The sequence below is a fragment of the Oreochromis aureus genome, linkage group 14 (assembly GCF_013358895.1).
Source record: "Oreochromis aureus strain Israel breed Guangdong linkage group 14, ZZ_aureus, whole genome shotgun sequence".
In the NCBI taxonomy this organism is placed as follows: domain Eukaryota; kingdom Metazoa; phylum Chordata; class Actinopteri; order Cichliformes; family Cichlidae; genus Oreochromis; species Oreochromis aureus.
The window spans coordinates 8,583,320-8,611,007 of record NC_052955.1 but is presented as its reverse complement, the minus strand read 5'-3'; the positions used below and the strand labels follow the sequence as shown (position 1 = coordinate 8,611,007).

The following is a 27,688-nucleotide window of genomic DNA, read 5'->3' as shown; positions in this document are numbered from 1 at the left end:
AAAGCACATGATTCTTTTTTTTTGATTGAGGACAGATTAGTCATTTGAGTTTGTTTGTATGGTTCACCTAATAATCTAATAAATCTGTTAAGCACTATATTAGTGTGTTGTTCTATTCTTTGAGCTGCTCTCTTTAGAGGCCTCCACACATCTGCCGCCTCCTCTCCACCCTATCCCCCGAACCCTCCTCTGGACGAACCCTCTGCATGTCCTCCTTCATGGGACATTGCCTTCTTTTCGTGTAGCAGCTCCCATGTCAACATCGTTTGTTCAGTTTATCCACTATCCCTCTCCTGCACATGCCTAAACCATCTTGACTTTTGCCTTCTAACTTTGTCTCCAAACTGCTCAACCTGAGCTGTCCCTCTGATATATTTATTTCTGAAATTGCACTTCATGGTCACTCTCAGTGAAAATCTCCCATCTGCCACCTCCGTCTCCACCCCGTCTTTGTGTCAGTGCCACCTTCTCCAAGCCAAACATCACGGCGGGACTCATCACCTTGTAAACCTTCCCTTTCACTCGTGCAGATATCCTGTGATCGTCTCCTGCACTCACTCTTAATCTTCTCATGTGCACTCACTGTTGCTTTGGATGATTGACCCCAGCTTTTTAAAATCCTCCATCTCCACTTCCTTTACTCCTTACATCTTCACCTTCCCATCTGCCTCGCTCTCATTCACGCATGTACTGCGTGTCGCTCTGTAGTGGGGGAAATGCCCTGTCTTCACCTGCAGGGGGCGACCTGAGCCCATTTTGTTCAATCGCCTCTCGTCTCCTCTCCTCCCTGTTTTCCAGCGATGATGCAGACTGTACCCTCTTCATCTCGGCTTAAACTGGATGTCTCAATCATTCTTCATCAGCTCTTCGCTGACGTGCTCTTCTCCAGATTCACCTGAATTAAACCGGTAAGAAATTTCATTTCACAAGGGGAACAGAAGGCGTTTGCTGTCTTCCTCTCAATCTCCGATCAGCGGCAGTGATAACTGCATTTATTGACCCTGCTGCATCTACTCGAGACTGCGGATGATCCTGTTGTGTTTCTAATAAGGTTGTTTTCAAGTCATTTCCTAATCGTTTCCAGGAGTGCAGATTCTAATATAGCGTTTGCATACCAAGCTATGAAAAGGTAACCTCAGTACAACTGCTCTCACCTCAAAATGTGTATGTAGAGTCACACCATGTTTTATTTATTGTGTCACCCACATCTTATGTTTTATGTCTTTTCTAAAACCAGCAAAGACGGTCCTTCCTCTTTCAGTGTATTTTTCCCTTTGAACAAAAATAGTTTCCTAGTGTGAGGAACAAGGTACCCAGAGCAGCATGAGTGTACATTAGTAATAGTGAAGTGACAGATTTCTGTTGGTGTGGCTTGAGTGGTGACATTTATTGAAAAGGCCCGAGTTGTACTGGATTATGTAAGCTGTGACCATGAAATCCTGAGGGCCAGTGGGCAGCATGCATAGCCAGTAAGGCCTCGATGGTCTTACCTTAAGCCCAGAGATTTTATAAACTGAACAGAAAAGGTGTTGTTACTACATATTTGTTCATTTATTTAAGAAGCATTTGAATTTGCTTTAGAATAATATAATTTTGTGTGTTTTTGATGCCTGTGAAGCATTCATTTGTAGTTCTTCAAGGCAAAGCAAATCTTATATGAGCTTTAGGTGCTTGCACAAAGAAGTCAGGGGCACTGAAGCATTAAATTGAGAGGGAGACTGCTGCCTCCATTTTCACTCATCTTCAATTTTTCATGAGAGTTCTAGATTAAGCATCAAGTGAGGCTTGGTAAACAAATGAAGGCCCACATCTGTGAGGACCGGCAAGCAGCTGCATGACACAGCTGACACAAAACAGAAGCTGACACAGCTTCTATTTCACAGAGCAAAACAAGCTGTGCGGGCACATCATCACATAAGTACTCCTGCGAGGCTTGGATGCACAGATTTCCTCAGTGGCCTCGGCAAAGGTGTTGCCTGAATATGAGCAGGCAGGTGGCAGGGCAGCCAGCTGAATGATGGGAGATGGGGGAAGCATTTTAGTGGTACAACTATAAATTTCCCTGTTCTCTCTTGTACTGTTATGATGTCACTTGAACTTTGCAGTAGCATAAAAAAGCACACTGACAGCCCGAGTGTTGAATAGTACTAGAAGTGATAACAGTAAACGGGGTAGGAAGGAAGTGGCAAATGTCCTTCAAACCCAGAGAAACTTGTGAAGAGAATGAAGCTGAATGAGAAACATAAAGAAGAAAGTTAGTTCATGTATGAAATCAGAGGATTTTACAGTATGTCTCTTGTAACTGGATCTAATCATTTTCAAATGACCTGAACAAAGCAAACTTGAGCTCTAAACGATTCCGGTGTTTCTTGTAAATCCAACCATTCCTTTTACTTTCACTTACCAAAGTCAGGTCACAGTTGCAGCACACACTTGTCTCTCCATTTCCTTTTCTTTCTGGGGGATCCTGCATAAGCCTCACCAATCAGTTTGTCCATTTCCAGCTCCAGTTTGCCATCATTTGTTAACAACATCCTGAAATACCTCAATAATTCACTTGGGGCAGCAGCATTCGGTTGTAAACAAACTTGGTGTGCTGAAGGTCATGACATGGTGTAGTCGACAGAAGTATGTCATCTACAAAGATAGAGACACATTACTGTTGTTCCCATTCCCAACTCCCTCCTCACACTGGCTGCATTTTCAGTGCTGGTCCATAAATATCACAAACAGGAATGAAGACAAGAAGGAAACTTGGCAGCATCTAACCCTTACTAAAACGATGTTAGGCCTTGTGTTTTGAATACAGTCACAGCTCTTGCTAAAAGAACTGGATGGCTCATAGATACAAACCTGCACTGCTACAAAAGACAACACAAGGGTTTCCAAACACATTTAAGACCTTCTCTAACTCTACAACTCTATACAAGCATTTGTAAACTTCAACGTAAAATGAAGAATTGAAAGTCTAACTCTGTAGCCTTCCTGAACTTCCTAATTTTTTGCCCTCCTTTTGTATTTGTGTCTTAACAGCAAGTTCTTAGGTTGTTGAACCTTTAACCACAAGACCTTGAACAAGGCCTACCCAGATTTAATGTCCCTAGCCTGCCTTGGGATGCATCAGAGTTTGGGACCCCACAGACCTGAGATTTACCAGGTGTTAGTAAATGGTAAATGGCCTGTATTTGTATAGCGCTCTACTAGTCCCTAAGCGCTTTACACATTCATTCATCCACCCATTCACACACTGGTGATAGCAAGCTACATTGTAGCCACAGCCGCCCTGGGGCGCACTGACAGAGGACACTGCCGGACACTGGCGCCACCGGGCCCTCTGACCACCACCAGTAGGCAACGGGTGAAGTGTCTTGCCCAAGGACACAACGACTGAGACTGTCGGAGCCGGGAACCTTCCGATTACAAGACGAACTGCCAACTCTTAAGCCACGATCGCCCCGTGGTGTTCTTTGCTGAGAAGCCTGCTCTTCTCCTCACCTGCACGTTTGATAATGAAGTTGATCATCATATCCTGAGCTCAAGGTTCTCTTGTGCCAAGTACACTTATCAACCAAACAAACATGGTTTTTGTTATGGCCAGTCTGTGCCCAGCAAACACCCCTTTTGTCAGGATCAGTCTCACTTTTCCTCCCACCACTTACGTGTTTCTCCATTATTGTCCACATGAGCACTGTACAACAGCTTGTGGGACGGCAGTTGCAATATAGGTGACTGTCTTGTTCCCCAAGCAGAATCCAGAAACGGGTCTCTAAGCTCGGTAGCAGGTAAAGGTAATGTGCAGTTGACCCCAAACCCATACCTGGTAGTGGCCCACTGGGTAACACTTAAATGTGTTTTTTGTGGGCTGGTAAACTCCACTCGCAGTTCTAGCTAGAGGATGAAGGCCCATTTCTCCTTTCCTTTTAATAAAAATGCCATTTATGATTCTTTAAATCTAAAATTTCCATTTACACAAGTTCTCACTCCCAACATAACTTTGATCTTGATATTTTCACTACTTTCTAGATCAAATATTAACAAATGCAGTTATATAAAACTCAACAAATGCACCATATCCATCATGTCACTGCTGTGCAGATAACTGTACCATAGTGTCCATGCTGAGGTCTGCACTTAACCGATTTAGAGCTGGAAATCAATTTAAGGAAGACAGCAGGGATGGTGGTGGCAGCAGAAACAGTTGTGTTAGCAGGTTGGGTTGCAGCCTTTCTCTTAAAAACCATATTTTATAGCACTTGTCTGGAAACATCCTACAAGGAAAAACATTTGTTATTAGCACTAGTGTTTTGTCTACCTGCACTGAGAGATTTTGTATCTCACTGTGGTTTAACAGTAATCGCTGCAGTAGATGCAGGTGTGCTGTCTCTGTTGTGCAGAGCATGTGCTAAAGCCGCATTTAGTGGTTTTAGCACAAACAGGCACTTATGTTGTAGACCCCCTCTGCGTTTCTTGTCAAGTTTACAAAAGTTGACTTGTTCTAAGCATACATCAAACTCTAATAACAGGCAACAGCACAGTTTTGTTTTCTTAGAAGGGAAATGAGATGCTATTTCCTGCTGCGTAAGTGAATTTATTAGGACACAAATGCAGAGGAAATGCCTGAGATGGAGCAGCAGGCAGTCAGTTTTCTTCCTAGTAGGTTTTTTTTTCTTTAGTTTAATTGGAAATTTTCTTGGAATTTAATTTTTTGTGCTAGATGAACTTGTCAACCACAACTCGATAATGGGAAAGACATGATGAGGTGATAACAGCATGTGCAATTTCTCCGCAAAAAAGGAGTTGCTGCTTAAGATCAAAGGGCCTGTCAGTGCTCTCTGTCCTTTACAAAGGGTCCACTCAGGACATTTCATTCACATTTCTCATATTGGCTTAGTAGAAACTCTCTGAGCTAAATCTGAGCAATTATGGTACCTGCTGGCTGACTAAAATTGCAGGGCAATTAAAGGAAGTGGCATAGCTCTTAATCTGTAGCGAACTTCCAGATTTTGGTAACATATCCACAAACTTAAAATTTATGTTGACAGTTTAAAGCTCTTTGAAATACAAAGTTTACATATAGATCTCCCTTAAGGAAGGAAAGGGTTAAATATCATGAAGGCTGAAATGTTGTATTTATTTATTTGTCTATTTTTGTCAGCTTTAAATGAAATCATACATCAAGCAGTCTATTAAATGATTTTAGAAGTGCAGAAGCAGACAGTTGGGTCATGAGAACGCCTCAGTAGTACTTGGCAGTTTAGAGGTGGCCCATCATAAACACTGTAAAAGTTGTGGAGGTAAAAAGTCCACAGTCACTCAGCTGATTGGACAAAAAAGAGATAGGTTCTTGGATGTTTTTGTTGTTGTTTTTGTTGCAAGCAATAGATGGTGCAGAAAAGGGACTACAGAAATAATGTGTCTTTTTTAATGCAAAAGTCGAGTATCTCAAAAGTATTCACAAAAGACAATCTCAGTAACTGCATCTGACTGTCATAAACACAGAACAATAATGATTGTGTCCATAAACAAGAGACGGTGTCATTGTATTTTCCCTCCAAAGGCAGAATTTGCTTTTTTGTCAGTGTACTTAAGCTCGTCTTGTTGTTATTTTTTCCCCCCGGATAGTTCACTGTGGCTGGAAGATAGTCATTCCTTTGTTCCCTTGTCCCCAATTGTATTTTAAACTTAGCAGTCTCTAGTTAGATCAGGGAGTTATATAATTCAATAAAAGTAATTTTTTAGGCTAATGTTTTCTGTTTGCAGCTTCTTCTCTGTAGATCTTGTTCTAGAATCAGTTTTTTTTTGTTTTTTTTTGTTTTTTTGTTCATTTCAGGCAACAACAAATACATATATTAAACATAAAGTGCACTTGTCAAAAACAAAATTTACCTGAAAAGCTAGGAGACAAGAAAACTTATTAAATCCCACCTATACTCACTCATCAACAAAAAAGAATAGCTTCCCACAGCTACTCATTGCAAACCAAACAACACATCAACAGCCCTGGGCATCTCAACGGCAGCTCAGTCAGACAACAAATAGAACCTTCATAACTGAATACAAAATATATTAATTATAAATTGCGTTACCACAGGTAACAGGCAATAATAATTACATAGTAACAAACACACACATGTACATACATACACACACTTTTTTTTTTTTTTTTTTGGAATCCATACCAGCAATGGTAAGAGAACAGACATTACAGAGCACACCAAAACCATCATTGAGTATACTGTGACCAGACCAACTGTTTGTAGAGGAATTTAAATCTATGAATATTTTTGCATTGTTTCAGTTGTAAACTCAGACTGTTCCAGATTTTCACACCACATTACAGACACACAAAAAACCTTTACGGGTTGTTCGAAAAGAGGGTAATTTAAATTCTCCGAAGCCTCTCACATTATAAGCCCTTTCTTAATTTCAAATATAGTTTGTAAATTTGCAGGTAGAAGTTTATTAAAGGCTTTGTATAAGATTATGGATGTATTGTAATTAACCAGATCCTGGAATTTAAGTAATTTTGCCTGAAAAAAGAGTTTGTGAGTATGATCTAGATAACCATTGTGAATAATCGCAGTGCTCGTTTGTGTACTGTGACTAATGGATTGGTTGTATTTTATGCATGTGTTTCCCCACACTTCCACACAATATGTAAAATATGGAAGGACCAGGGTACAGTACAGAGTACAAGTGCATCTTTATCAAGGTATGGTTTCACTTTGTTCAAAACTGCGAGGCTTCTGGAAATTTTGGTTTTATGTGTGTGCTTGATGGGGTTTCCATGAAATTTTGTTATCAATTATGACTCCCAAAAATTTGTTTTCACTCACATTATCAATTGGTACACCTTCAATAATAATTGGTAATTTATATTATATTTTAAATTACCAAAAACATTGCTTTAGTTTTATTTATATTTCATGATCATTTATTTATATCCATCCATTTTTTGATAATTTTAGCTCCCTGTTTACGGTCATTACAAGATCAGTATAATCATCGCTACTGAAAAATATGTTGGTATCATCTGTATGAGTTTAAGTACTTGAGAAACATCAAAAATATCATTTATGTATACACTGAAAAGTTTTGGTCCCAACACTGACCCTTGGGGAACACCACATGTAATACCAAGTTTTTCTGAATGGTAATGCCCTATGCTAACATATTGTTCCCGACCCGTTAGGTAACTTTTTAACCAGTTACCAGCTTTCCCTCGAATACCATATCTTTCCAATTTATCCAATAAAATTGAGTGATTGATTGTGTCGAAGGCCTTTTGAGATCAACAAAAATACCAACTGCATATTTATTTTTATCCAGTGCATTGGTGATTTCTTCTACTGCCTCAATTATCGCCATTGAAGTGGTTCTTTGCTTCTGAAACCATACTGACCAACATTTATTATTTGATGCTTTTCAAGGAATTTTTCTAATCTTGAATTAAAAACTTTTTCTAAAATTTTTGAGAATTGAGGCAGTAGAGAAATAGGCTTATAATTGGTCAAACTGTGTTTGTCATTACTTTTGTATAGTGGTATTACTTTTGATGATTTTTCATTTTTTTGGAAAACAACCGGACTGAAATGATAAATTACAGACATATGTTAAGGGACTCAGCAATATTCAGAATAACCTGTTTAACTACAGACATATTTATGTCATGATAATCCATTGAAGACTTACTTTTACATTTTAATGTGATATTTATTACTTCTTGCTCATTTGTAGCTGAGAGGAACAGTGAAAAAGGATTTGATTTTATATTACTGATATTTTCATTTTTTTGACACGGGATGTCCGCTGCTAGTTCAGGGCCAACATTTATAAAATTTATTGAACCCATCAACAATGTTACTCATGTTGTGATTTTCACCATTTGCATCAATGAAATATTCAGGATATGATGTTCAGAAGATCCTTGTTTAATAAGTTATTTAGCACATCCCAAGTTCCTTTTATATTGTTTTTATTTTCATATAATCTTCTTCTATAATAAAGTTGTTTACTCGTTCTTATAATATCAGTCAATTTATTAGTTTCTGCCTTGTTTAACCACAAAGTTGTTCCCACCTGTAACATATATTCCAAGGAGCATATTATCTTGTCTACTGAATTCACTCACATTCCTAAAGCTAGAGAGACACCGGTTGCCAGCTAAGATCTAATTCACTAATGTCATTTTTTAAGAGTCAGATTTGTGAATACCGCTCTTCACAGGAGTGCTGTAAAAAATTCTGGGCTCTTGACAACATTTCAGTCAGAAACAAAATAAACAAGATGTTTGGCATGTTTAACATTTAGGAATAAACGCAGAAAAGATTCATGGTTTTCACCACTGTAGGTTTTTGCAATCCTGGGAGCCCAACAGGCCTGAGTTTATCCCACACTGGGCCTGAGGATTTTCTTACAAAAGCTGTAACCATTAAGTTATCATATGACCTCAGCTGTTTCATATACAAAAACACCCATTAAGGTTTTTTGAGCTACAAAGAAGTGTAAAAAAAGAAAAAAGGGGCCACATTAATATTGTTTATGCTGGCTAAATCACTCATTGCTGTGTTTGAAAGAGGTTAACTGTGATTTCTCCTGCTGGTCTAGCCTACATTACCTTCTGTGCATCTACACATCTTTCACTGCCACCCCCAAAACCCCCACTTTATTTCATGGTGTTATGATGAAGCAGACTGAAAGATTGAAATTATTATAAGATGTCACAATTTTTTCAATATACCTGTTGAATATTGTTTTTAAGTCATCTTTAATATGTTTTCTTTACTTGTGATCTGCTGTTTTTATGCAGGATAAGGACCTCAGATGTTATGAAGACCCATGCTCCAACTTAGACATGATATTCAACATTCACATTTCTGACATGCTGAAAATAGGCTCCTGCTCTGCCAGTAGGACAGCTTGATGGGCAGACAGACTTTTTGATGCTTGATGATGACGACGATTTATTTTAAGTGCTCTTGAGGCTGCCACAAACTCAGAGCTGATTTCATAATGTGTGAGCGAGAAGAGCCCTTTGGTGAGGGGGAGTTAAGGAATAACAACCAGCAGGGTGGCATGCTGGCTGATGGCGACGCCAATGCCAATGACATTCGGACAGAAGATGGTGGGAGAACTGGGGATACTGGCTGTCTGTCAGGACTGATAACTGAAACAGCAGAGCAAGACAAAGTCATCATCTGGGGCACAGACTCTCAGTGTGATGACCCTGAGCTGGCTGAATTTGAGATGTTAGAGTGTCAGGAGTTGGAGGCTTATCTTGTTGAGGAGGAAGAGGACTTTGTTGGGCTTGCAGAGCGGAAGGAGCTTCAAGAACAGCCGTCATCATGCAGAAAATCCACAGCAGAAGAGGCGATAGATTATAAGGGCAGGGAAGAAAGGAAGTCAATTCTGAACGGTGCCAGTGAGCAAGAATCCAATGACTCTCATGTCTCTGAGAGCAGAGAAGCTTCCAAGACTGAGTTAAGCTCTGAAGCTGATGTCTTTGTATCATGCCTGTCCACCATTTCAAGCATGGCCACTGCCATGGACACTGTTGGCAAGAACCAGATGACAGACTCCTGGCATATTGCCTCTGGTCCTCATTCAACCATCTCAGAGGACCTGGCTTCCCAGATTTGCACCACTATCTCTGAGAGAGGCAAGGCCTCTCAAATAGTTGATGATTCTTCTCTTTTTGCTAGAAAAAGCACAATAACCCAGAAAGATGTAGATATGAATTTGAATTCAGCAGTTCAGTCAGATGATGCTGTATCACAGGCACATGATGTCAGTGGCAAGCACGGGACAAATAATAACCATAGAAATAAAGCAAAGGGTAGTATTTTGGAGGTAAATTGTACTGAGCACAAGGCTTTAACCTCTCCGACAAAATGTCAAAAAGAAAGCAACGCTAAAATAGATAAAAGCACACAAGCTGATGAAACCCCTGATGTGAACTACAGGGCTCTCAGAACAGGTACAAAGAGGACTCAGTCATGTATTGAACCTAAAGCCATAAAGAAACAAGGCTCGTTTGATAACACACTGAAGAAACAAAGCTCTTTTGATAAAAGTCTCAAAAAGCAGCCTTCATTTGAGAATTCTTTAAAGAAGCAGCTCTCTTTTGATAACACCTTAAAAAAGCAGGGCTCCTTTGAGAACACCACCACTCCCAGCTCTTCAAGTCTGGAAAGGAGGAAGCCATGGGGAAGCCCTAGTCGACCAGCAACTCCTACATCCCCTAAAACCACCTCCTCTTCGTCACCTAAGAGACGACCTCCTGGTTCTCCAGCTAAGGTCCAGGGCATCAGGGCACTGAGCCTGGAGCGCAGTGACTCCTCTCAAAGAGGAATAAGTCAAACTGTCAAGCCACATGCTAAGACCAGTTTGAGCAGTGGAATCCCCAAACCTATCATGCCTCAACAGAAGGAGTCTGAACCCAGGAGATCTTCGCCCCCTCAGAAGCCCAAAAACGTGCGACCAAAAATCATCACGTATGTTCGAAAGAATGCTCAAGCAAAACCACCACTCACCGATGCACTAAATGAAGCCTCCACACACACATCAAGATTACCCTCTTACTCCAACCCACCAGCTCTCAAAGATCCAAAGGTTGCTTCTCAAACTAAATCCACACCAGTGCTCTGTTCCTCAAACCTGCTATTTGACAAATATCGACAGGAGATGCAGAAGACAGGATACTATCCTCCAGGTGTCGCTGTGACTGGAGTAAAACCTCCAAGCAGCACTCTCCCTCAACGGAGCGGAAAGCCAGACAGCTTCCAGGAGGCATCAGACAAATATCTTCAAGAGGTGAGAAGCGGACTTTTGTTTCGATATGTTCACACAACTCAGGTTATGGTGTTGTGTGAACAATTTAGCATGATGGCGGCTCAACCTGGAAGCATTTTTAACCCTTTAGTTGCTCATGCAGATTGGTCAGTTTCAGCTACACTGCACATGCTGTGTTTTAGATTAATATGGTCACGTACTGGCTCACATTGCACCACAAACAGCAACAGAGTGGTAATATATTAGGTGTATTATCACACAAAACCAACGTGCCTAACTTAATTATACATGAATCAAACCTATCATATGGTACCTTGCTGTCCATCAGTCTAGAATGTGAATGATGTTATAGTAACTGGTTTTGTTGGTGATGTCCTTCAGCAGCATGTTTCCCCTGAAGGAGGTGGTGTCTACCGCTCGCCGAGAACCCTGAGGCCTCAGCTTGGGCTTGGTGCAGTCACCAGGCAGCCCGCAGCCAAGCAAAGAGTTCAGCAGGCAGGTCAAAGGTCAGGTCCCTCACAATATCTGGCTGCCAAAGTGTCCACCCCAGGCCAACAAGATCTGGCAGGTGAGATGGTAACGTTTTGGCAAAATGACTCGAAAGTGAACTGAAATGTTAGTTGCATTTTTAGTATCAGAGACAGCTGCATTTTCAAAGGTTGTTTTGGGAATGTTCAAAAGTTTAACACAAGATGTATTTGTGTACGCTTACGTTAAAAAACCCCATGTGGTTAGATGATTAGGGCAAATCTTGGGAAATCATTTCAACAGATCTTCAGTATTCTCCGCACTCTCCCATCCCGTAGATGTCGAGCTGTAGAGTTATTTATTCAACAAGCTTCTTGGGCTTGCTGAATGATTCACCTAATTTTTTTCCTGTCATGCTTATGGATGAGCCTTGGCTTTTGGCACCTCAACTCTTTGAAGTGCAAAGCATTTGAAGTTAGTGTAACTTGCACATGCTACCAGCTCGCACTGCATAATTTTGCCTTCTTACATTATAAATGATACTCTTGGCTGGTTGCACATATGGTGCTTTCTTATTTATGTGGAATTTAGTCATTGAATAATGTTTATATATCTATATATATGTAATCTTCCTCTTTTATTTATTTATTTTATTTCAGTATAAACTAAATCAGGTTTTTAAAGTTGTTTTTTCTTGGGTTTTTTTACTTGTTTTTCTACCTTTAGGAGAGCCCAGGAGGGCAGGTCCAGAAACCACACCAAAAAGCCTCCTGCTCAAATCAGGCCAGTCTGGCCTTCGACCTCCAGGCTTCTCTGCCCTTCCAGCTTCCCGTCTGGCTTCTCTAGGATTTGTCCGGAGCTCCAGTGTCTCATCTGTATCCAGCAACCAGTCTAATGAAAGCACCCACAGTGACCCAGGCCGAGGTTCTCAGCGTGAGTTATGTCAACTCAACTCATTTTTTATGAATTAGACTAATACTGTTTTTACTGCTACTCTGCCTAAATAAAAGGTTACCCCACACCAATGTTTTACTACATCTACATCTCCTTATTAGTTCACCAGCAGGTGTGGCTGGTCTATCCTCAGTTACTATAGTAACAGCTGCTGATTTTGTTTCATTTTCAATCATTTGTCAGAATTCTGCATTTGTAAGCCGCTGCAGCACAGAGCCTCAGAGAAGAAAGGATTTCTTTAGGAAGAAATCTTAAAGTTACTCTCTCTCCCTCTGCTGCCTGTGCTCAGCCTGCATACTGCAGAATTCCCAATGCATATTTCAGTACCATCAGTGAAATATTCCCCAGTCTTCATCTGCATAAAGCAATGACAGCAAAATTCACCTGGCAATGTACTTATCTCTGTGTGTGAACGAGATGCCAGCAAAGTATCAGGAAAGAAAGTGTCGGTTAATAAGACTTATTGTTTTATTACCAAAAAAGGCTTTGCTAAATATGAGCAGGCCATGTGTGTTGTCTGCTGATTCATAGACCATTGTTTGGAAAATGTTTAGATATATGGTTCTGGTCTGGGTGTAAAACCAAAGGAAATAACGCAATAGCAGCCATTGAAAGTGATTCACTAAAAGTAGTGATAAGTAATGATTCTTATATTTTAAAGACAATGATTTTATTTTCTTTGTAATAATGTAGGGCAGGGGTGTCCAACTCAGGGCCTCAAGGGCCGGTGTCTTGCAGGTTTTAGATGTGTCCTCGATCCAACACAGCTGATTTAAATGGCTAAATTGACTCCTCAACGTCTCTTGAAGTCCTCCAGAGGCCTAGTACTGAACTAATCATTTGATTCAGGTGTGTTGACCCAGGGTGAGATCTAAAGCATGCAGTACACCGGCCGTTTAAGCCTGGAGTTGTGCACCCTTGATGTAGGGTCTTTACCTTACAATGTAAACCGCCTCTGAGAAGCAGTTTCTACTCCAGAAACCTGAAACACTGAAAAGAAACACATAAGCAACAGCTTAATACAGACCAGTCATGGTAAAAATAATAGTAACAGTAACAGAAAATATAAAGAATATCAGAGAAAGCGGCTCTTTAAGACAAGCTTGCAAACTTCTCTGGTAAATTTAATTTAAAACTGACCAGCATCAGATGAAAATAACATTTCGCACTCGGGTACGGTCATTAATTTTTATTAATTTTTATCTATTGTATGAGTTTAATCATCCAATGCGGTCTTTGCTCATTGTCATATATAATCGCAGATTAATGTTGTCCTTTGCTTAAACATCACTGCATTTATTCCAGTCTTTGACAGCTGAATCCTGCCTGGCCTTAGAAATAGTAGCAGCCCTAAAAGGGCTCCATAGTACTCTTAATTAGTTGGTGTATACAGTACCACTGATTCTCAAGAAAACAACTACAGTTCAACTCAACATTAATATGAGGATGACCAACTTGACTGCCAGTGGCTCTGTAATCTTTTTAGATATGTAAACTGAAGCAGATTTGTGTGCATTTTCACTAATTCAGTATCTGCCAGATTGTAAAATACTTGGAAGCAGCTCAGACGGCATACACAACTGTCTGCTTGCACCACGGTGTTTCCCTTTAGGCTGTTGGCTCAGACTGCACCACGCTATAACCATAAGCCCCAAATGCAGCTACAAGCAGGAAACAAGCAGCTCCTTGTCATCATGATGCTCAGGTCTGGTGAAATAATTAATTCACTGGTGTAGTTCAATCAGGAGGAACATATTACACAGTATGCTGACTGTAAAGTAACGCAGACTTTTCTTTCCATTTTTCTGTCACCAGTTCTTCATCACTGCCACACGGCCCAGAGGCACATTTGTTCTGAATGCTATTAGCTTGTCTATTCTCGCTGCTTGTGAGTTAGTCACAAGCAGAGTCCTCCTTGGTGCTGATCAGAGGATTCTTACTACAGGGGGTGGATTTGTATTGTACATGCATGCTAGAAACAAGCATTTAGCAGTGTGAGTCAGCCTTCGGCCGTCTCCTTTAGCCAATCCCTTTCTTGGCTTCGTCTCCATTTCAGTAGGTCACCTTTGGGAAAAGGGAAAAAAAAGAAAGGAAAAAAATCTGCTGACTCTCCCTGGTGTATTCATGCTGCTGCAGTGGAAAGCATCACTAGAGGTGTTGCACAGAGCCTTGGCATTTTTACATCAAAAGTGATTTAATGTTCTCCTTTAATCTATTTTTATGCTATACTGTCCCTTGTATCACTAAAATATGCTTATATATATATATATATATATATATATATCACAATAGCTTAATGTTTTTTGAATGTCTGCAGCCTCCTTGGGTCACAATTTGACATTATTAGATCAGAGTGATGGTATTTTAATTCAAGGGCACAAAGCTATCCTTTCCTCTTCAAAAGTGTTATATTACCAATAGTTAGGGCTTATGTCAGCACTACCAATGACTGAGCTGCTGAATATTTTATGATTAGTAATTAGAGCTCTCTGGTTTGACTCTTCACTTATAACGACGAAGTAAATTCCATCATTTATGCACTGATGGAATTTTTTTGACTATTATAAAGTTAAAGGTTTATATCTGAGAAATGCATACAGTATACAGCATGCAAAAATATGTAAAAACTATCATAATTTCATTGTGATTATTTGGAGGATGTTTCAGCTGCACTGTTCCTCAGCCTTTCATTTCCATAAAAGCTAGAGGCATAACAGCAGCTCTTATGAATAATTACGATGTTTACAGCACCCTGTTTTTAGTGAATCTTGATGAGAGTGTGCAATTTACCAGAAAAAACAAAACAAAGCAAAAAAGAACCAAAACTCCATTAGGAAAGAGTGTAATGATCTGGAACGTGCATGAAATTGACAGTTAGCTTTAATGCCATCATTCCACAGTTTTTCATTTTCAAATGGCGCTGAGAGTATTATTAAACCAAATCAAATCTTTTGTGTTAAGAAACAAGAACATAATTTACTATAGGCCATGGCTGGCTCTGTGCCTAATGTGTAGAGTTTGTGGTGCTGAGGGATCAGTTTGCATAGTTGGGTATTTCCCAAAATTGTACATGTGACTGTATCGTAATCCACTGAGACATGGAGCGATTGAAAGCGATCCAGCATTTAACAACTCACACCTTTAGAGAGGGTCACAGGGGCTAAAACAATCAAGTCAAACCATGGGAAGGAAAAACTCCCTTTCAATAGGAAGAAACAAAAAGCTGGAAGTCATAAATTAGCCACAAAAATATGTCATACCTGCAAAACATGAATAATTTAGTTTTTGTAGTCAAAGTCAAAATATCTACGTTGGCCAAGGTGAAGTATTTGATAGATTTCTTGGCCATTTCCTCAGAATCTAATGTTTTTTCTTTCTTTTTCGTCATTAGATATGCAACATAATTTTAGCACAACTAGAAGTTATTAAAATATAAGTAAAGACAACCTCTTATATGCTGTAACTTGTTTTGTCCATGGTGACAGATGCTTGCTTTTGTTACAATATAGTAGGCATTATATTGGGTTGAGTTTGCTTTTTAAAACTGTGATATATCCCATTGAGTAATGCTCAAAGTTATAGGGAGAAAAATAGGTAAAAAAGTAGAAAAACAATTGTGTGGTGGCAGCGTTTAAATTTGATTTTAGTAAGAGGGAAAAATATGGCGACCTGAAGAGCACCAAATTTCAAACTGCTTGAAATTTTCATAGAATGAAGGGAAATTTTTGCATGCATTCCTTAAATATGAATTGTCTACAAAATCTACAAAAAAAAATTCACTAATCCTGTGGCGGTCAGGTGAGACTCAGTCACTGATATTTTTAGGAAATGACCCATATATTAAGAGTCAGCGCTAGAGCATGCACACTGACTGCCTTACATAGGCTTAATCACATTCGGGAGGTGAGAAAATCACAGCTTTTAAATAAAAACATATTTCATACATACATATATAAATAGCAACATTGTGTGATTTTTGTTTGCCACAGTCCCTGAGCATGTTTTTCTTTTCTGATGTAGATCCCAGCAGTGGCAGCGATGACACACCTCAACATAAAGCCACAGCACCAACCAGAGAAGCCTCCCCTGCTCAGATCCGCCCTCACCCTCCTAATGCCCCCAGCCTCCAGCGGCGCAGTCTGCCGCCACAGCACTGCTCCCCACTAGGTACAGCACTCTAGCACAAAGCCAGGGGAACCAAATGATTGTGCTCAATTTGTGTATGTGTGATTGAAATTCCCGTTTGATTTCATTCCTCAGTATAAGCCCCACCTATTCCCACACAGCTGCTTAGAGAAATGTCTGAGTTTTAGAAGTTATTGTGGAGTTTTAAGTAAAAGCAGGAAGACAGAACAGTTTGTCTGTGCCGATTTGAGCTACAGTCCTGTACATGGGCAAGAAGTTGAGCTAGAAACAATAAACACAGCTGTGCTTTTTGTACTCAAGCAATGATTTTTTTTTGCAATGTTGCTAATTATGATTGCAGTTGAGAGTATAATCACTATGATTGAGTGTTTACTCATTCATTTGCTTTTATTGTCCATTGTTCAGCTCAGTTTGCTTATCAAGTTTCTGATTTGGGACTAAAATGAGTAGAAAATGATAAATAGTATTTATGACAACTTAGTCATGTGCAGTGTTTCCGAACTGTTGCCTAGCATTGCATCACAGCAGGGATACAGTATCATACAGTAGCCTATACTCCCCCTCTGCTCTTGTGGGCGTCTTTGTTGTTAGCTAATGCACAGTGGTGCTCATGTTGGCGTCTTTGCAGTGAATGTGGAGCATCAGCGCCATCCTGTGGCGACAGTTTGTATTTCTGGGTGAACCATCAGTCGCTCCATCTTCCCACGACAGAATCTGTGTGAACAAGTGAAGCAGTAACTCCAGCTAGTGGTCACTGCCCTACAATGACCGCTGAGTCTTTATTCCAGACATTTTTTATGCTTTCAGTTATTCACTGATTTGAAAAATTATAGGGAAAAAACAAAACAAAGTTGTTGTTTGTTTTTACTCCCAGTAACTCTGTCGGAGGGATGAACAATATTCTACAAAAAAAAAAATCCCTTTATATCGAGGGTTTCATTTGATCAGTCTGCACATGTGTATCATATTTTATTCAATATAAAAAAGTGATGTTATTTTATAATGTTATTCATGTTTTGTGTCAAAGTTTTATCTGTAGTAAAAAAACAGAAGTAGTGTAGCAGAAGTACAGGTTAACCAATATTTAGGCAAATAATTCCTATGAGATAAAACAAAAAAAATGTCTGTCTTATGTTTCAATTCTGTGTATTACAAAGAAAATAACACCTTTTTTGTTACACAGCAACTAGGAGAGATTTACAGAAGGATACAGAGGCTGAGCTGTCACCAAAATCCTCCCCTAAAAGACTTGCAGTGGTTTCTCCCAAGCCACAGTCCCCTGGTGAGTCAGCCCTGTCACACTGCATACATTTAAACACAAACCACAGGCACATAAGGTGTGCTTAACATACCATGATGTCTCTGGTTTTTTTCCTAAGTGGTAAAAAGAAGGTTTTTTGTTCAGCACCATCAGCTGCTACTGTATCTTTAAAATTTGCAGTGACTTTTTCATTCCATGTCGCTCTTGCTCTCTCGCCGCACTTCATCCCAGACTTTACCCACAGCACCATGATGTTGTCATAGCAACAAAGCACGGTAGCGCTAATGCTAGGATGGCTCCTTCAGGAGCAGTACTGCTGGCTCAGATTACAGGAGCACAAATCAGCAATTTCTGCTTTTCTCAGAGACCAAACAGGCCAAACAGTGCAGGTGATAAGGGTTTTCATACTGCACACATAATAGACTTTTACAGGGAAAGTATGAGTGGGGCTTTATGACGGAAATTGATTGTTCTGATCTCTGAGCAGATGATTAACTCTCAGATTATTTGTCACTGTGGGAACAGATAAACCACCGAGGATCCAGGCAATAAGTAATTCATTTATTTATATGTATGTGTAGGCTTAACAGATAAACCAAAATGCATTCCACATTTTGTGTCACAACAGTTCATAAATCATTTATAATGAACATTTATATACCATACCAGGAAATCCTGATTATTTAGTAGCTGGAATTAATTGTATTGGATTCAGTTGTTTGCAATATAGATGGCTTTAATTACTTGGTTATCAAAATATTGTTTGATTCATTATATTTTGCACTACTGTTGAACAACAGTTTAACAGAATATTAATGCTATTAATATTAATTGATTAATGCTACCAACATATGCTAGTGTATCGTTTGATGATATATTCTGACAGTTTTATTTAATTTCTTGTAATATGATTGTTTTGATATGACAGTCTCGTTTTGTACTCTAACTGGTAGCCTGTTCTTATCTTAAAAAAACATTGTAAATTGTTTCAGTTATTAAAATTACACCAGCATCCACATAAGGAAATTGACTTGTTTGTTCTGTTTCTCTATATATTTCTATTTCTATTATAAGTCTGAAGAAAAATAAAATAAACGTACTATATTCTTCTGCCTGTTCTGCGTATCTACAGTTCGTGGTCGGACAACGGCAGTTTATGGTGCCGTTCAGACTGAAAAGGCACAGGAGGTGGATCGCGCTCAGATCCAGCAGCTGCGGGAGCGATGTGAGCGGCAGGCCCTGCAGCTACAGACTCTGCAGGCTCAGTTAAAGAAAGCCTCGCTGTGCCTGGATGTTTTCAGCATCACTACCCAGCACTTCTGTCACAAGGTAAGATTTAGCAGAGTTCTGCAATCCCGGCAAGGTCGACCGCAGACTTTGAAAAGCCGAGTAAGAGTGCAGTGTTCAAATTCTTTCACTCTTAATCCTAAAATAGGATATGTGTGTGTGTCACATGTGACTTAAATGCTGTGACTTTATTTCATTCTTGTTAAACCTCCTCCTGGGGTAAAAGAGAAAATATACAGCATCATCATTATCAAAAGGCAACATAAATGAACATATCTGTCAACAAATCACCCATGTCCAACTACAGGCGTCTTTATAAATGTCTGTATAAAATTTAGCAGTTCTACACTGTGTAACAATATCCTTAATATTAAATATTAACTCCATCCTATAAACATTTGGTCTCAGCCTAAAAAAACAGGCAGATATTTTTGTCTTTGCAACTTAACATGACTGCATTCATAATTGAAGCTAAACCAGTATTTGATGTATTTGAGGAATTTGATGTTTTCTTGCATAAAAAAGTTGGAGTTTCAGTTGAGAATTATGAAAAGAGAGCTTGCGTGTTGCTGCATTACTCTGTAACAGTAACATAACTTGATATGTAGCAGCATTAAAACAGTTCTTTTAAAATCACCCTGCAAGTTTGCTTTAATGCGACACAGAACAAGTTCCTCGCTAAAGTTGCATCCTTTGCAATATGTTTGTAGATTCATTGTGTTACTGAATGGCAGTGTTTTGTAGGGTTACAGTCAAAAACTGCAATGCAAATGTTGCAGTGAGCTCCAGAATGCGATTACACAGTGTGTTGGAGTCCTTTGCACAAACCTGTAGCATCTGTCTTTTGTTGTCAGGATTGCTTTGTTCACAAAGGGAGACGCTTGCTTTAACCCTCTTGTGACATCTTTTGAGAATGATTCTAAAGGCAGCCTCTTTTGATAGTTTGTAGTGAAATGCTGAGGATTTCCAAAGGTGCTTTTTTCTAGTATAAAGAAAGAGAATGCTTTTGGGATGTGTTGTGGGTTTGTATACATGTATTTGATAGGGGCATCTGGCATATCTTGTTGTGTCTGTTCTTCTGATGCTGCCGCTGAATGGGCGACTCGGTGGAATCAAAACACATTTAATATTTAATATATATATTTTTTAATCACTCTTGCTTTTCCTGTATGTTGCTCAGATGAGACTGACAGAGTGTTTTCTGTTCTTCCAATCTCTATTCAGCACTTGGTTTACCCTTTCCTAGTCCTCTGTTTGCATTTCATATATTTGTCAGCCCCACCCGCTGGTGGTGCTCTACAACCAAAGATTAATGAGATTAGAGCTGCCTGTCTAGGCCTGCCTCTGCTTTTGGTCGGACTGATTGCAAGACATGAACAGAATCCCCTCTAAATTTTAACAGTGGATCTTTCCAAGCATTTCTACCATCTACGTCGTTGCACATGAGTGCATACTCTGTTTTAAGATGCGTGACAACATATGCTGACGTGGTTTAATTATGTTTTAATGAGTACATTGAAGAGGTCACTAGATGGTTAATATTGGATTAAGCTAGCTGATTTTAAGTGTTTTATAGTGCTTACTGAATGAGGTATTTGTGCAGATAGATTATTTTGCAGGACAGTTTTTATTCAAAGCAGCATTTTGTTTTCTAGTGAAGTATCTGTTTGTTCTGTTATGCACATCACTGTGTGTAGATATGATCTTCCAGCTGAGCATCAGAGCTCATCATTCACTACTCACTGATCATCTCCCTCCCCATCTTCTTTTGCTACATTTTTTTCTCATACATGCAAAAGACCGTGTGTGTGTGTGTGTGTTGTTCCCTTCCATCCGTGTGAATGTGATATGGGGCGTGTTGGTGGGGGTTTGAGAGGAAGGCAGGCAGAGCTGGGCTGGGGCCGGCAGTCTTTGTTCCAGCAGGGATAAATGATGGTCGCGAACCAGGAAACGAGGTGAGGCTTTGGTCTTTCCATCTCTCCTCCCCTCTCCTTCCCTCCCCCTCTGTCTCCCTTACTGTTTCTTTCTGGAACTCGCATCTGTCACTGCTGCATCCCGAGCCGGCTAAGGGATGCTGCTGCTATCTGCTAGCCTAGTATGGGCCACTGCTGCTGTAGGCTCCATTTCCTCCGTCTGTTCTGTCTCGACCAAACGGTAAAGTCAGTGTCTTCTGCAGGCAGCGAGCTTGTTTCAGCACCGAGGATTCCTCTGTGTATGTGTGGCTGTTCGCAAGTGTTTAGTGTTTGGGGGGGGATCTATTTATATGATCATTATGTTCACTTGTTTCCTAGAGACAGAGCCTGATAGACAATGTAAAGCTGTGCATGATTATGCTGAGTCAAAGCAGGCTTGTCCTTCTCACTGAGCATGCTTCTTTCATTTTATAACAGTTTGCAGGGACATACAATATAAAATGCCATTGCTGCTGTGCTGTATGCTGATTTTTCTTTTTTTGTTGTTTTCATTGCATCCTTTTTATATCCCTACTGGTTAACTGGGTTTATTATATGTTATTATATATTATATACACATACATATATATTATAGTTTCCTGTGTGTTAACTATACACTCTTCTGTTTGGGACAAAGTCTAAATTAAAAAACCAGCTGCACACTGAAAGCTGTTTGTGGTACCACTAATTAGATCAACTAACTTAGTAATATTTTGTACTCTAGTGAAATTACTGCAATAATAAGTTGATTTATTAGATTAAAGTAATACAGACTGAAAAATTAAATTAATACAGACATTAATAATTAAAAAAACTCTATAAAATTTGTTTAGGCTTCTCTAATTTGAGAACCTCGTTCTTTTTTCCTCTTCTATATGAGTGCAAACAGGATATTGTTCATATCTGAACTTTTTGAGGGGTTTTGATTCATTATGATGGTCATTTTCTATATTTGATGATTAATAAAGGAGCTTGTAAAAATAGCAAAACAGTGTAGCTGATAAAGAAAACCATCATTAGTGGGAATCCTAAAGATGGATTAAGGTGGCTTAGCAAGAGCTGAAGATCATATGGGGAAATTAGAATGTATTACACATAACTCCCCAGGGATTTGAATTGGGGGTCTGGTGGGCAGGACCGTGGATCGATGGGTAGGAGCAGAGGTGGAGCTGAAGCGTATGAAATGAAAAAGCTGCTGACCCTCCTGAGGTCACTGCAGAGACTTCTTGATGACTTCATGTTCCCAGTAAAACCTCTTAGAGGGTGACATCATGACTGCTGTGACATACTGTTTACTGTCTCATACATTTTTCACCTGCCTCTCTCTGTTTCGTTGTTTCTCGTCAGTGTCTCTCTCTCTTTTTTTTAAGTCTTCTGCAGTCATCTCACATTCTGGAGAAAACACATGTATCACACATAGCCTGTGCAAGTGCTGTATGGTTTAACTTGCTTAATTATTTAGCTTAAAGCTTCATTAGAAGCAGAAATGTGAAAAAGAAAGGCCTGGTAAAAATAAATAAATAAATCGGCCTAATGTTAACTTTTCCTTCATACGTGCTGTTGTACCATTGCATATCAATTCATACATTAACTTCACTTTTTTGTTCTTTATCCCCCTAAGACCAAAGCTCTTTTTTTGGGATGCATTTTTAATTTCTCCAAGCTATTTGTGAAGAGTATAACAGTTTTCTTTTTCTTTTTTTGGCTGCTCCCTTTAAGGGATCATCTGCCTCTCATCCTATCCCTAGCATCGTCTTCAGTCACACCAACCCTCTGTGTGTCCTCCTTCACTACATCCATTAATCTTCTCTGTGGTCTTTCTCTTTTCCTGCTACCTGACAGCTCCATTTTCAACATCTTTTGTCCAGTATAGCCACCATCCCTCCTCTGCACATGCTTTTGGGATGTGTTGTGGGTTTGTATACATGGAAGTATATTGGCATGCATTTGATAGGGGGGTGTGGTATATCTTGTTGTGTCTGTTCTTCTGGTGCTGCTGCTGGATGGGCGACTCGGTGGAATCGAAACACATTTGATGTCCAAAGCGTCTCAGCCTTACTTCTCTAACTTTGTCTTCAGTGGGACCTGATATAAACTAAGCCTCTTCTTTAAACAGAAAGTTGTTACTTTGTTACATAGTTATTACTTTCTGATTTTTTTTCTGAAAAAACAACAAAAGTATATCTTTATATAACGAAATGTGTTTATTTTAAACCATAACACAATACAAGAAACTGTGCTTAACAAAGTAGAAAACCCTGTTGAGCAAAATAAAGTATAAGGTTCTTGGGAGGTTCTTAAAAGCCTTAAAAGACATTGGATTGACTAAAGTCTCCTGTCACTGGCTTCCTGATAAAAGAAGCTAGTTTCAGGAGAACTGTTTAATTTCAATATGCCAAAAAGGATTTCATTGATCATTTGTTCAATGATATAAAAAAAACAAAAACAGGCTTTGGTGTTTTATAGTAAAATACAGAATATATTGAAATTTTGGTTCTATGTATATAGAAAATAATAATCATATTGTTTCTGATTGAAGATATATTTGAGAAATTGTTATCACAGTTCCTTATGTCTTTGCTCTACCCATGTATGAGCACATTTCAACTTTAGACAGTGAAATTTCTCATCTTTAGTCTGATGCGTAACAGCTCATGTCATGGCATATTTTAAGCCAAGGATAGTAAATAGAAGTAGTTGGTTATGGATTTGTTACAATTTAAAATGCATACTGTTATTGTTATTTATTTATGTGTATTTATTTATTTATTTTACAACTCTGAGACGTAGCAAAAAATATGCATGTCATTATCTAAGATCCCTAAATGCTGTTTTCCACACGACGCGTCACATCGGTGAAGTCCTAATATCCAGTAGCACTGCACTGACACGTCCTGTTACTGTGTTCTTGAGTGCAATATCTACATAAAACGGTTGAGTAAGATATCTTGCATCATTTGCTAAAAAAAAACAAATCTTCTAAAAGGGCAAATTTTTAACACATCCACATTTTCTGTTAGCATTGTTTGTCGTGCTCTCTTACAGCCACCATTAGCATCTATGACAAAGATCTTGCATTATTAGAATTACTTGCTTGATTTTCACTGCTGCACTGACAAGAAACACCTAAATCCATTTGCACTGTCTAGAGATGTATGTCGCTGTGTGTCTTTTCAGAGTGAGAGTGCCATTGTGAAGGAGAGGGAACTGTCCCTGGAGCTTGCCAGAATCCGTGATGAAGTGGGTAAGTGGGATACGGCGTTACAGTTATGGAACCACAGGGAGGAGAGAAAGCAGTGAGTCACTCATCGCTCACAACCCATGATGTATTACCGAGTGTTTGACCACATGGCCCATGGGAATTCACTTTGCAGACAGCAGCCTAGATTTAGCCTTAGACTGAACGTTAAGGTGTGTGTCTGGTCTATAAAGGAAAAAAAACCAACAACAAAAAAACTCCTATGTTGACACAGTTTCAAGTCACACAGAACAGACTTGTAATACAAATTAAAAATATATAAAGAATTTTATAGATTTACCCTTCTTACTTTTAAAACTACCCTTTTCAAGCGTATCCCTTGTGACATTATAACACCATAAGAGTGAAAAAAATAAAGAAAAACCGAGACTGTGTGGAGTCGAAATGACTTGCCTGTCTTTTTAGGATGTTTTTTCTTCTTTTGTCTGTGTCTCTTCTATTCTGTCTCTATTCCAGCTGTCAGTGTTGCACACTGGGAGCAGCTGCAGCAGGAGAAGGAGGAACTGGAGCGTCGTTTTGAGTCTGAGCTGCAGGGATTGCGGGCTCAGCAGCAGAAGGAGCTGGGAGCGCTGGAGGAGCGGCTGAAAGCACAGCACGTGGATGAGACGAATAGTCTGCAGGCCCTGCAGCGAGCTGAGCTGGAAGAGCTACACTTCAAACAGCAGGAGCAGGTCTGTGCTGTGCAGCCTGGATATGAACTACCATGTTTATCCAAATCTTATATGAGAAATGAGAATGCAATTTAACTAAAAACATGAGTTTATCTAAAAGACAAAAGTAAATCACAGCGGTTATTTTTATTTATGGATTTTTAAAAATTTAGTAAATATTAACAGGAACATTTATTAAAGAAAAACAAAAATGGGAGAAAATACTGCGTTGCATGGTGTTCATATATATGCATGTATGTGAACAGCGGGTAGCACTGATGAGTTATTTTTGTGATTGTTGCCTGCAGCTTGAGGAGATGAGTCAGAACCATGAGGCGTCCTTGGTGGAGATGGAGATGGCTCACAATGATACACTGGCCACTCTGCAAGAGGAGCATGCCAGGACTGTGAAGAGTAAGCACCCCATTTAAAACATGTTGCTACCCTGCACTGAATCACTGCAGGTGAAGAGACATGATGGTGTGTGTTTCTTGTGTCAGATTTGAAGATGGCCCATGAACAACAGAGGAAGTCTTTGGAAGAAGAGTTTGAAAAGATCAGACTGTCACTGCAGGTTAACAGTTCTCCTTAAAAAATCATAATATGACACAGTTTATAGTTTAAGTCATTAACAGTTTAATATCCATGGTCATCAGGATCAGGTGGACACACTGACATTTCAGAACCGTAGTCTCAGAGATCGAGCAAAACGATTTGAAGAGGCTCTCCGCAAGAGCACAGATGAGCAGATCGTGGTAAGAGCTTCACGATACACTGCTTACTGCTCGTGTGACATTAGCAACATTAACAGGATAAAACTTGTTGGTTGGTTTTACAGCTTAGTGTTGTTGTTTTTTTATTGCTTTTTTAAAGGATGCTTTGGCTCCCTATAAACACATTGAGGAGGACCTGAAGAGCCTCAAGGAAGTTCTGGAGATGAAAAATCAACAAATCCATCAGCAGGAGCTGAAGATTTCAGAACTGGAGAAAATAGTAGGTTTCAAGTTTTTGCCAGAGAACATCTGGAGTATGTTGCAAAATATCCAGTGAATTAAAACTTCTTTTAAGTTGGTATGATTCATGGCAGCTTGCTGAGATTTATGAATGATTTCATTAGTAAGTTTATCATTACTGCAGCCTTCCCATTTACCTCCCACCTACTTTCATTAGTTCTGATGTTTCCTTTGTAAACCCAAATCATTTAGCCTGCACCACTGTTTCACTCATTCCACAAGTATTTTAGTGTGGTGTACCGTGTTACCTGTGTTTTTTGAGCAGGCTGCAAAGAATGTGTTCCTGGAGGAGAAACTACAAGTGTTACAACAGCAGAATGAGGACCTGAAGGAACAAATAGACAAGAATCTCGCTGTGTCCAGGTCAGAGAAAATCCATGCATGTGCTTATTAAAGTTCCAGCCACGAGATGTAAATGTGCTTGGTGCTTTCTTGTCTTAGAAGTGTTGCAGTTTTCTGGATATATCATCTATGTTATACAGAATATTTTTTGTTTCTAGAGGTCAGTTAATCCATCCATGCATCCATTCTCATCCGGTGGCGGTGTTAGGGCGAGAGGCAGGGTACATCCTGGACCGGTGTCAGTTTGTCGAAGGGCTAACACATAGAGACAGACAGCCATTCATACCTATGGGCAATTTAGAGTTTCCAATTAACCTATCCCCACTAACTGCATGTCTTCTGACTGTAGGAGGAAGCCGGAGTACCCAGTGTGAACCCACGCAAACACGGGGAGAACATGCAAACTCCACACATCATTAATGTTTAGAAAATATTGCACAAAGGAACCTCGAACATTTACAATAATGAAACCCATAATTCTGAATGCAGAAATTCAATACTTTATAGAACCACCACTGGTAACTTGGAATAATTGTTTTGTGCATAATATTATCAGTCTCTTGCATCATTTAGATAATCACAGCACACAGTGTCAACACTGGGTGATTCTATCTTAAGAGAGCGGTCCATAAACGAATGCTGGTAAACCTCAGTAAACTGATGCAACAGAAAAGGGATAATTCATCTAAATGATGCGATTTAGATGGGCCACTGCTTGACTGGATTCTGTGTTAACACTGAGTTAAGCAGTGGCCCAACACTGGAACACTGGAACACCTTGACTCTTTTCTTTTTCAGCCATTCTGTTGCAGATTTGCTGCTGTGCTTGGGATCATTGTCCTGTTGCTTGACTCAATTTTGAAGCTTGTTTGGCTGTCAGACAGATGGCCTCACACTGTAGAGTACTTTGGAATAAGAGAAGTTCACGGTCAACTCAATGACAGCAAGGTGCCTGGGTCATGTGGCTGGAAAAATAAGCAGAAATCGTCATTCCACCACCGTGTTTGACACTTGATATGAGGCATTGATGCTGTTATCCTGTGCTTGGTTTTCATCAAACATGGTGCTGTGCATTTTGGCCAGAGGACATTGTTCCAGAAGTACTTTTGAAAAGTTTATTCAGATGGATTTTTGCAAAGTTGAACTGTGCTGCCATACTTTTTTTAGAGAAAAAGTTTTCTCCTGACAGTCCTCCCAAAGAAGCCATACTTGTTCAGTCTTTTTCACCTTGTGCTGTGATGAACTTTAACATTTAACGTGCAAAAACCAGTAAGAAAATAAATACTTCACCACACACTTCTACGTTTCCTTGTCTCCTTTCCACTTTAGGCAACTCTCTGAAGAGAATGCTAATCTGCAAGTGAACGTGGAGAAGGAGAGCAATGAGAAGAAGCGCCTCAGTCGCACCAATGAGGAGCTGCTGTGGCGGCTACAAACCGGCGAGCTGAGTCCTCGCATGTCCCCCAGCTCCTCCCCTATCCATCGGCCACCCTCTGGACAAGGCTCTCCCGCCCGTCCACACTCGTACCACCAGTGATGCTCTTCTGGAAGTTCTCGTCACCAAA

General features: G+C 39.7%; 1 protein-coding gene across 1 annotated transcript; it reads left to right on the top strand.

The window, feature by feature from the left end:
* The first annotated feature begins 805 nt into the window (after positions 1–805).
* mtus2b (microtubule associated tumor suppressor candidate 2b) lies at positions 806–27,687 on the top strand. Its single transcript, XM_039598374.1, has 15 exons — positions 806–908; positions 8,810–10,812; positions 11,173–11,359; positions 11,986–12,192; positions 16,234–16,380; positions 17,543–17,641; positions 18,753–18,949; positions 24,037–24,103; positions 24,575–24,789; positions 25,077–25,182; positions 25,269–25,342; positions 25,425–25,523; positions 25,642–25,761; positions 26,047–26,144; positions 27,453–27,687. The coding sequence occupies exons 2-15, from the start codon at positions 9,013–9,015 to the stop codon at positions 27,658–27,660; spliced, it is 3,624 nt and encodes a 1,207-aa protein (XP_039454308.1). The 5' UTR covers positions 806–908; positions 8,810–9,012; the 3' UTR covers positions 27,661–27,687.
* The last annotated feature ends 1 nt before the right edge of the window (position 27,688 follows it).

Coding starts and splice junctions, on each gene's coding strand:
- mtus2b (XM_039598374.1), top strand. CDS start 9,013: ATGTGTGAGCGAGAAGAGCCCTTTGGTGAGGGGGAGTTAAGGAATAAC. Junction 10,813..11,172: donor CAGACAAATATCTTCAAGAG/GTGAGAAGCGGA, acceptor GATGTCCTTCAG/CAGCATGTTTCCCCTGAAGG. Junction 25,343..25,424: donor AGATCAGACTGTCACTGCAG/GTTAACAGTTCT, acceptor CATGGTCATCAG/GATCAGGTGGACACACTGAC.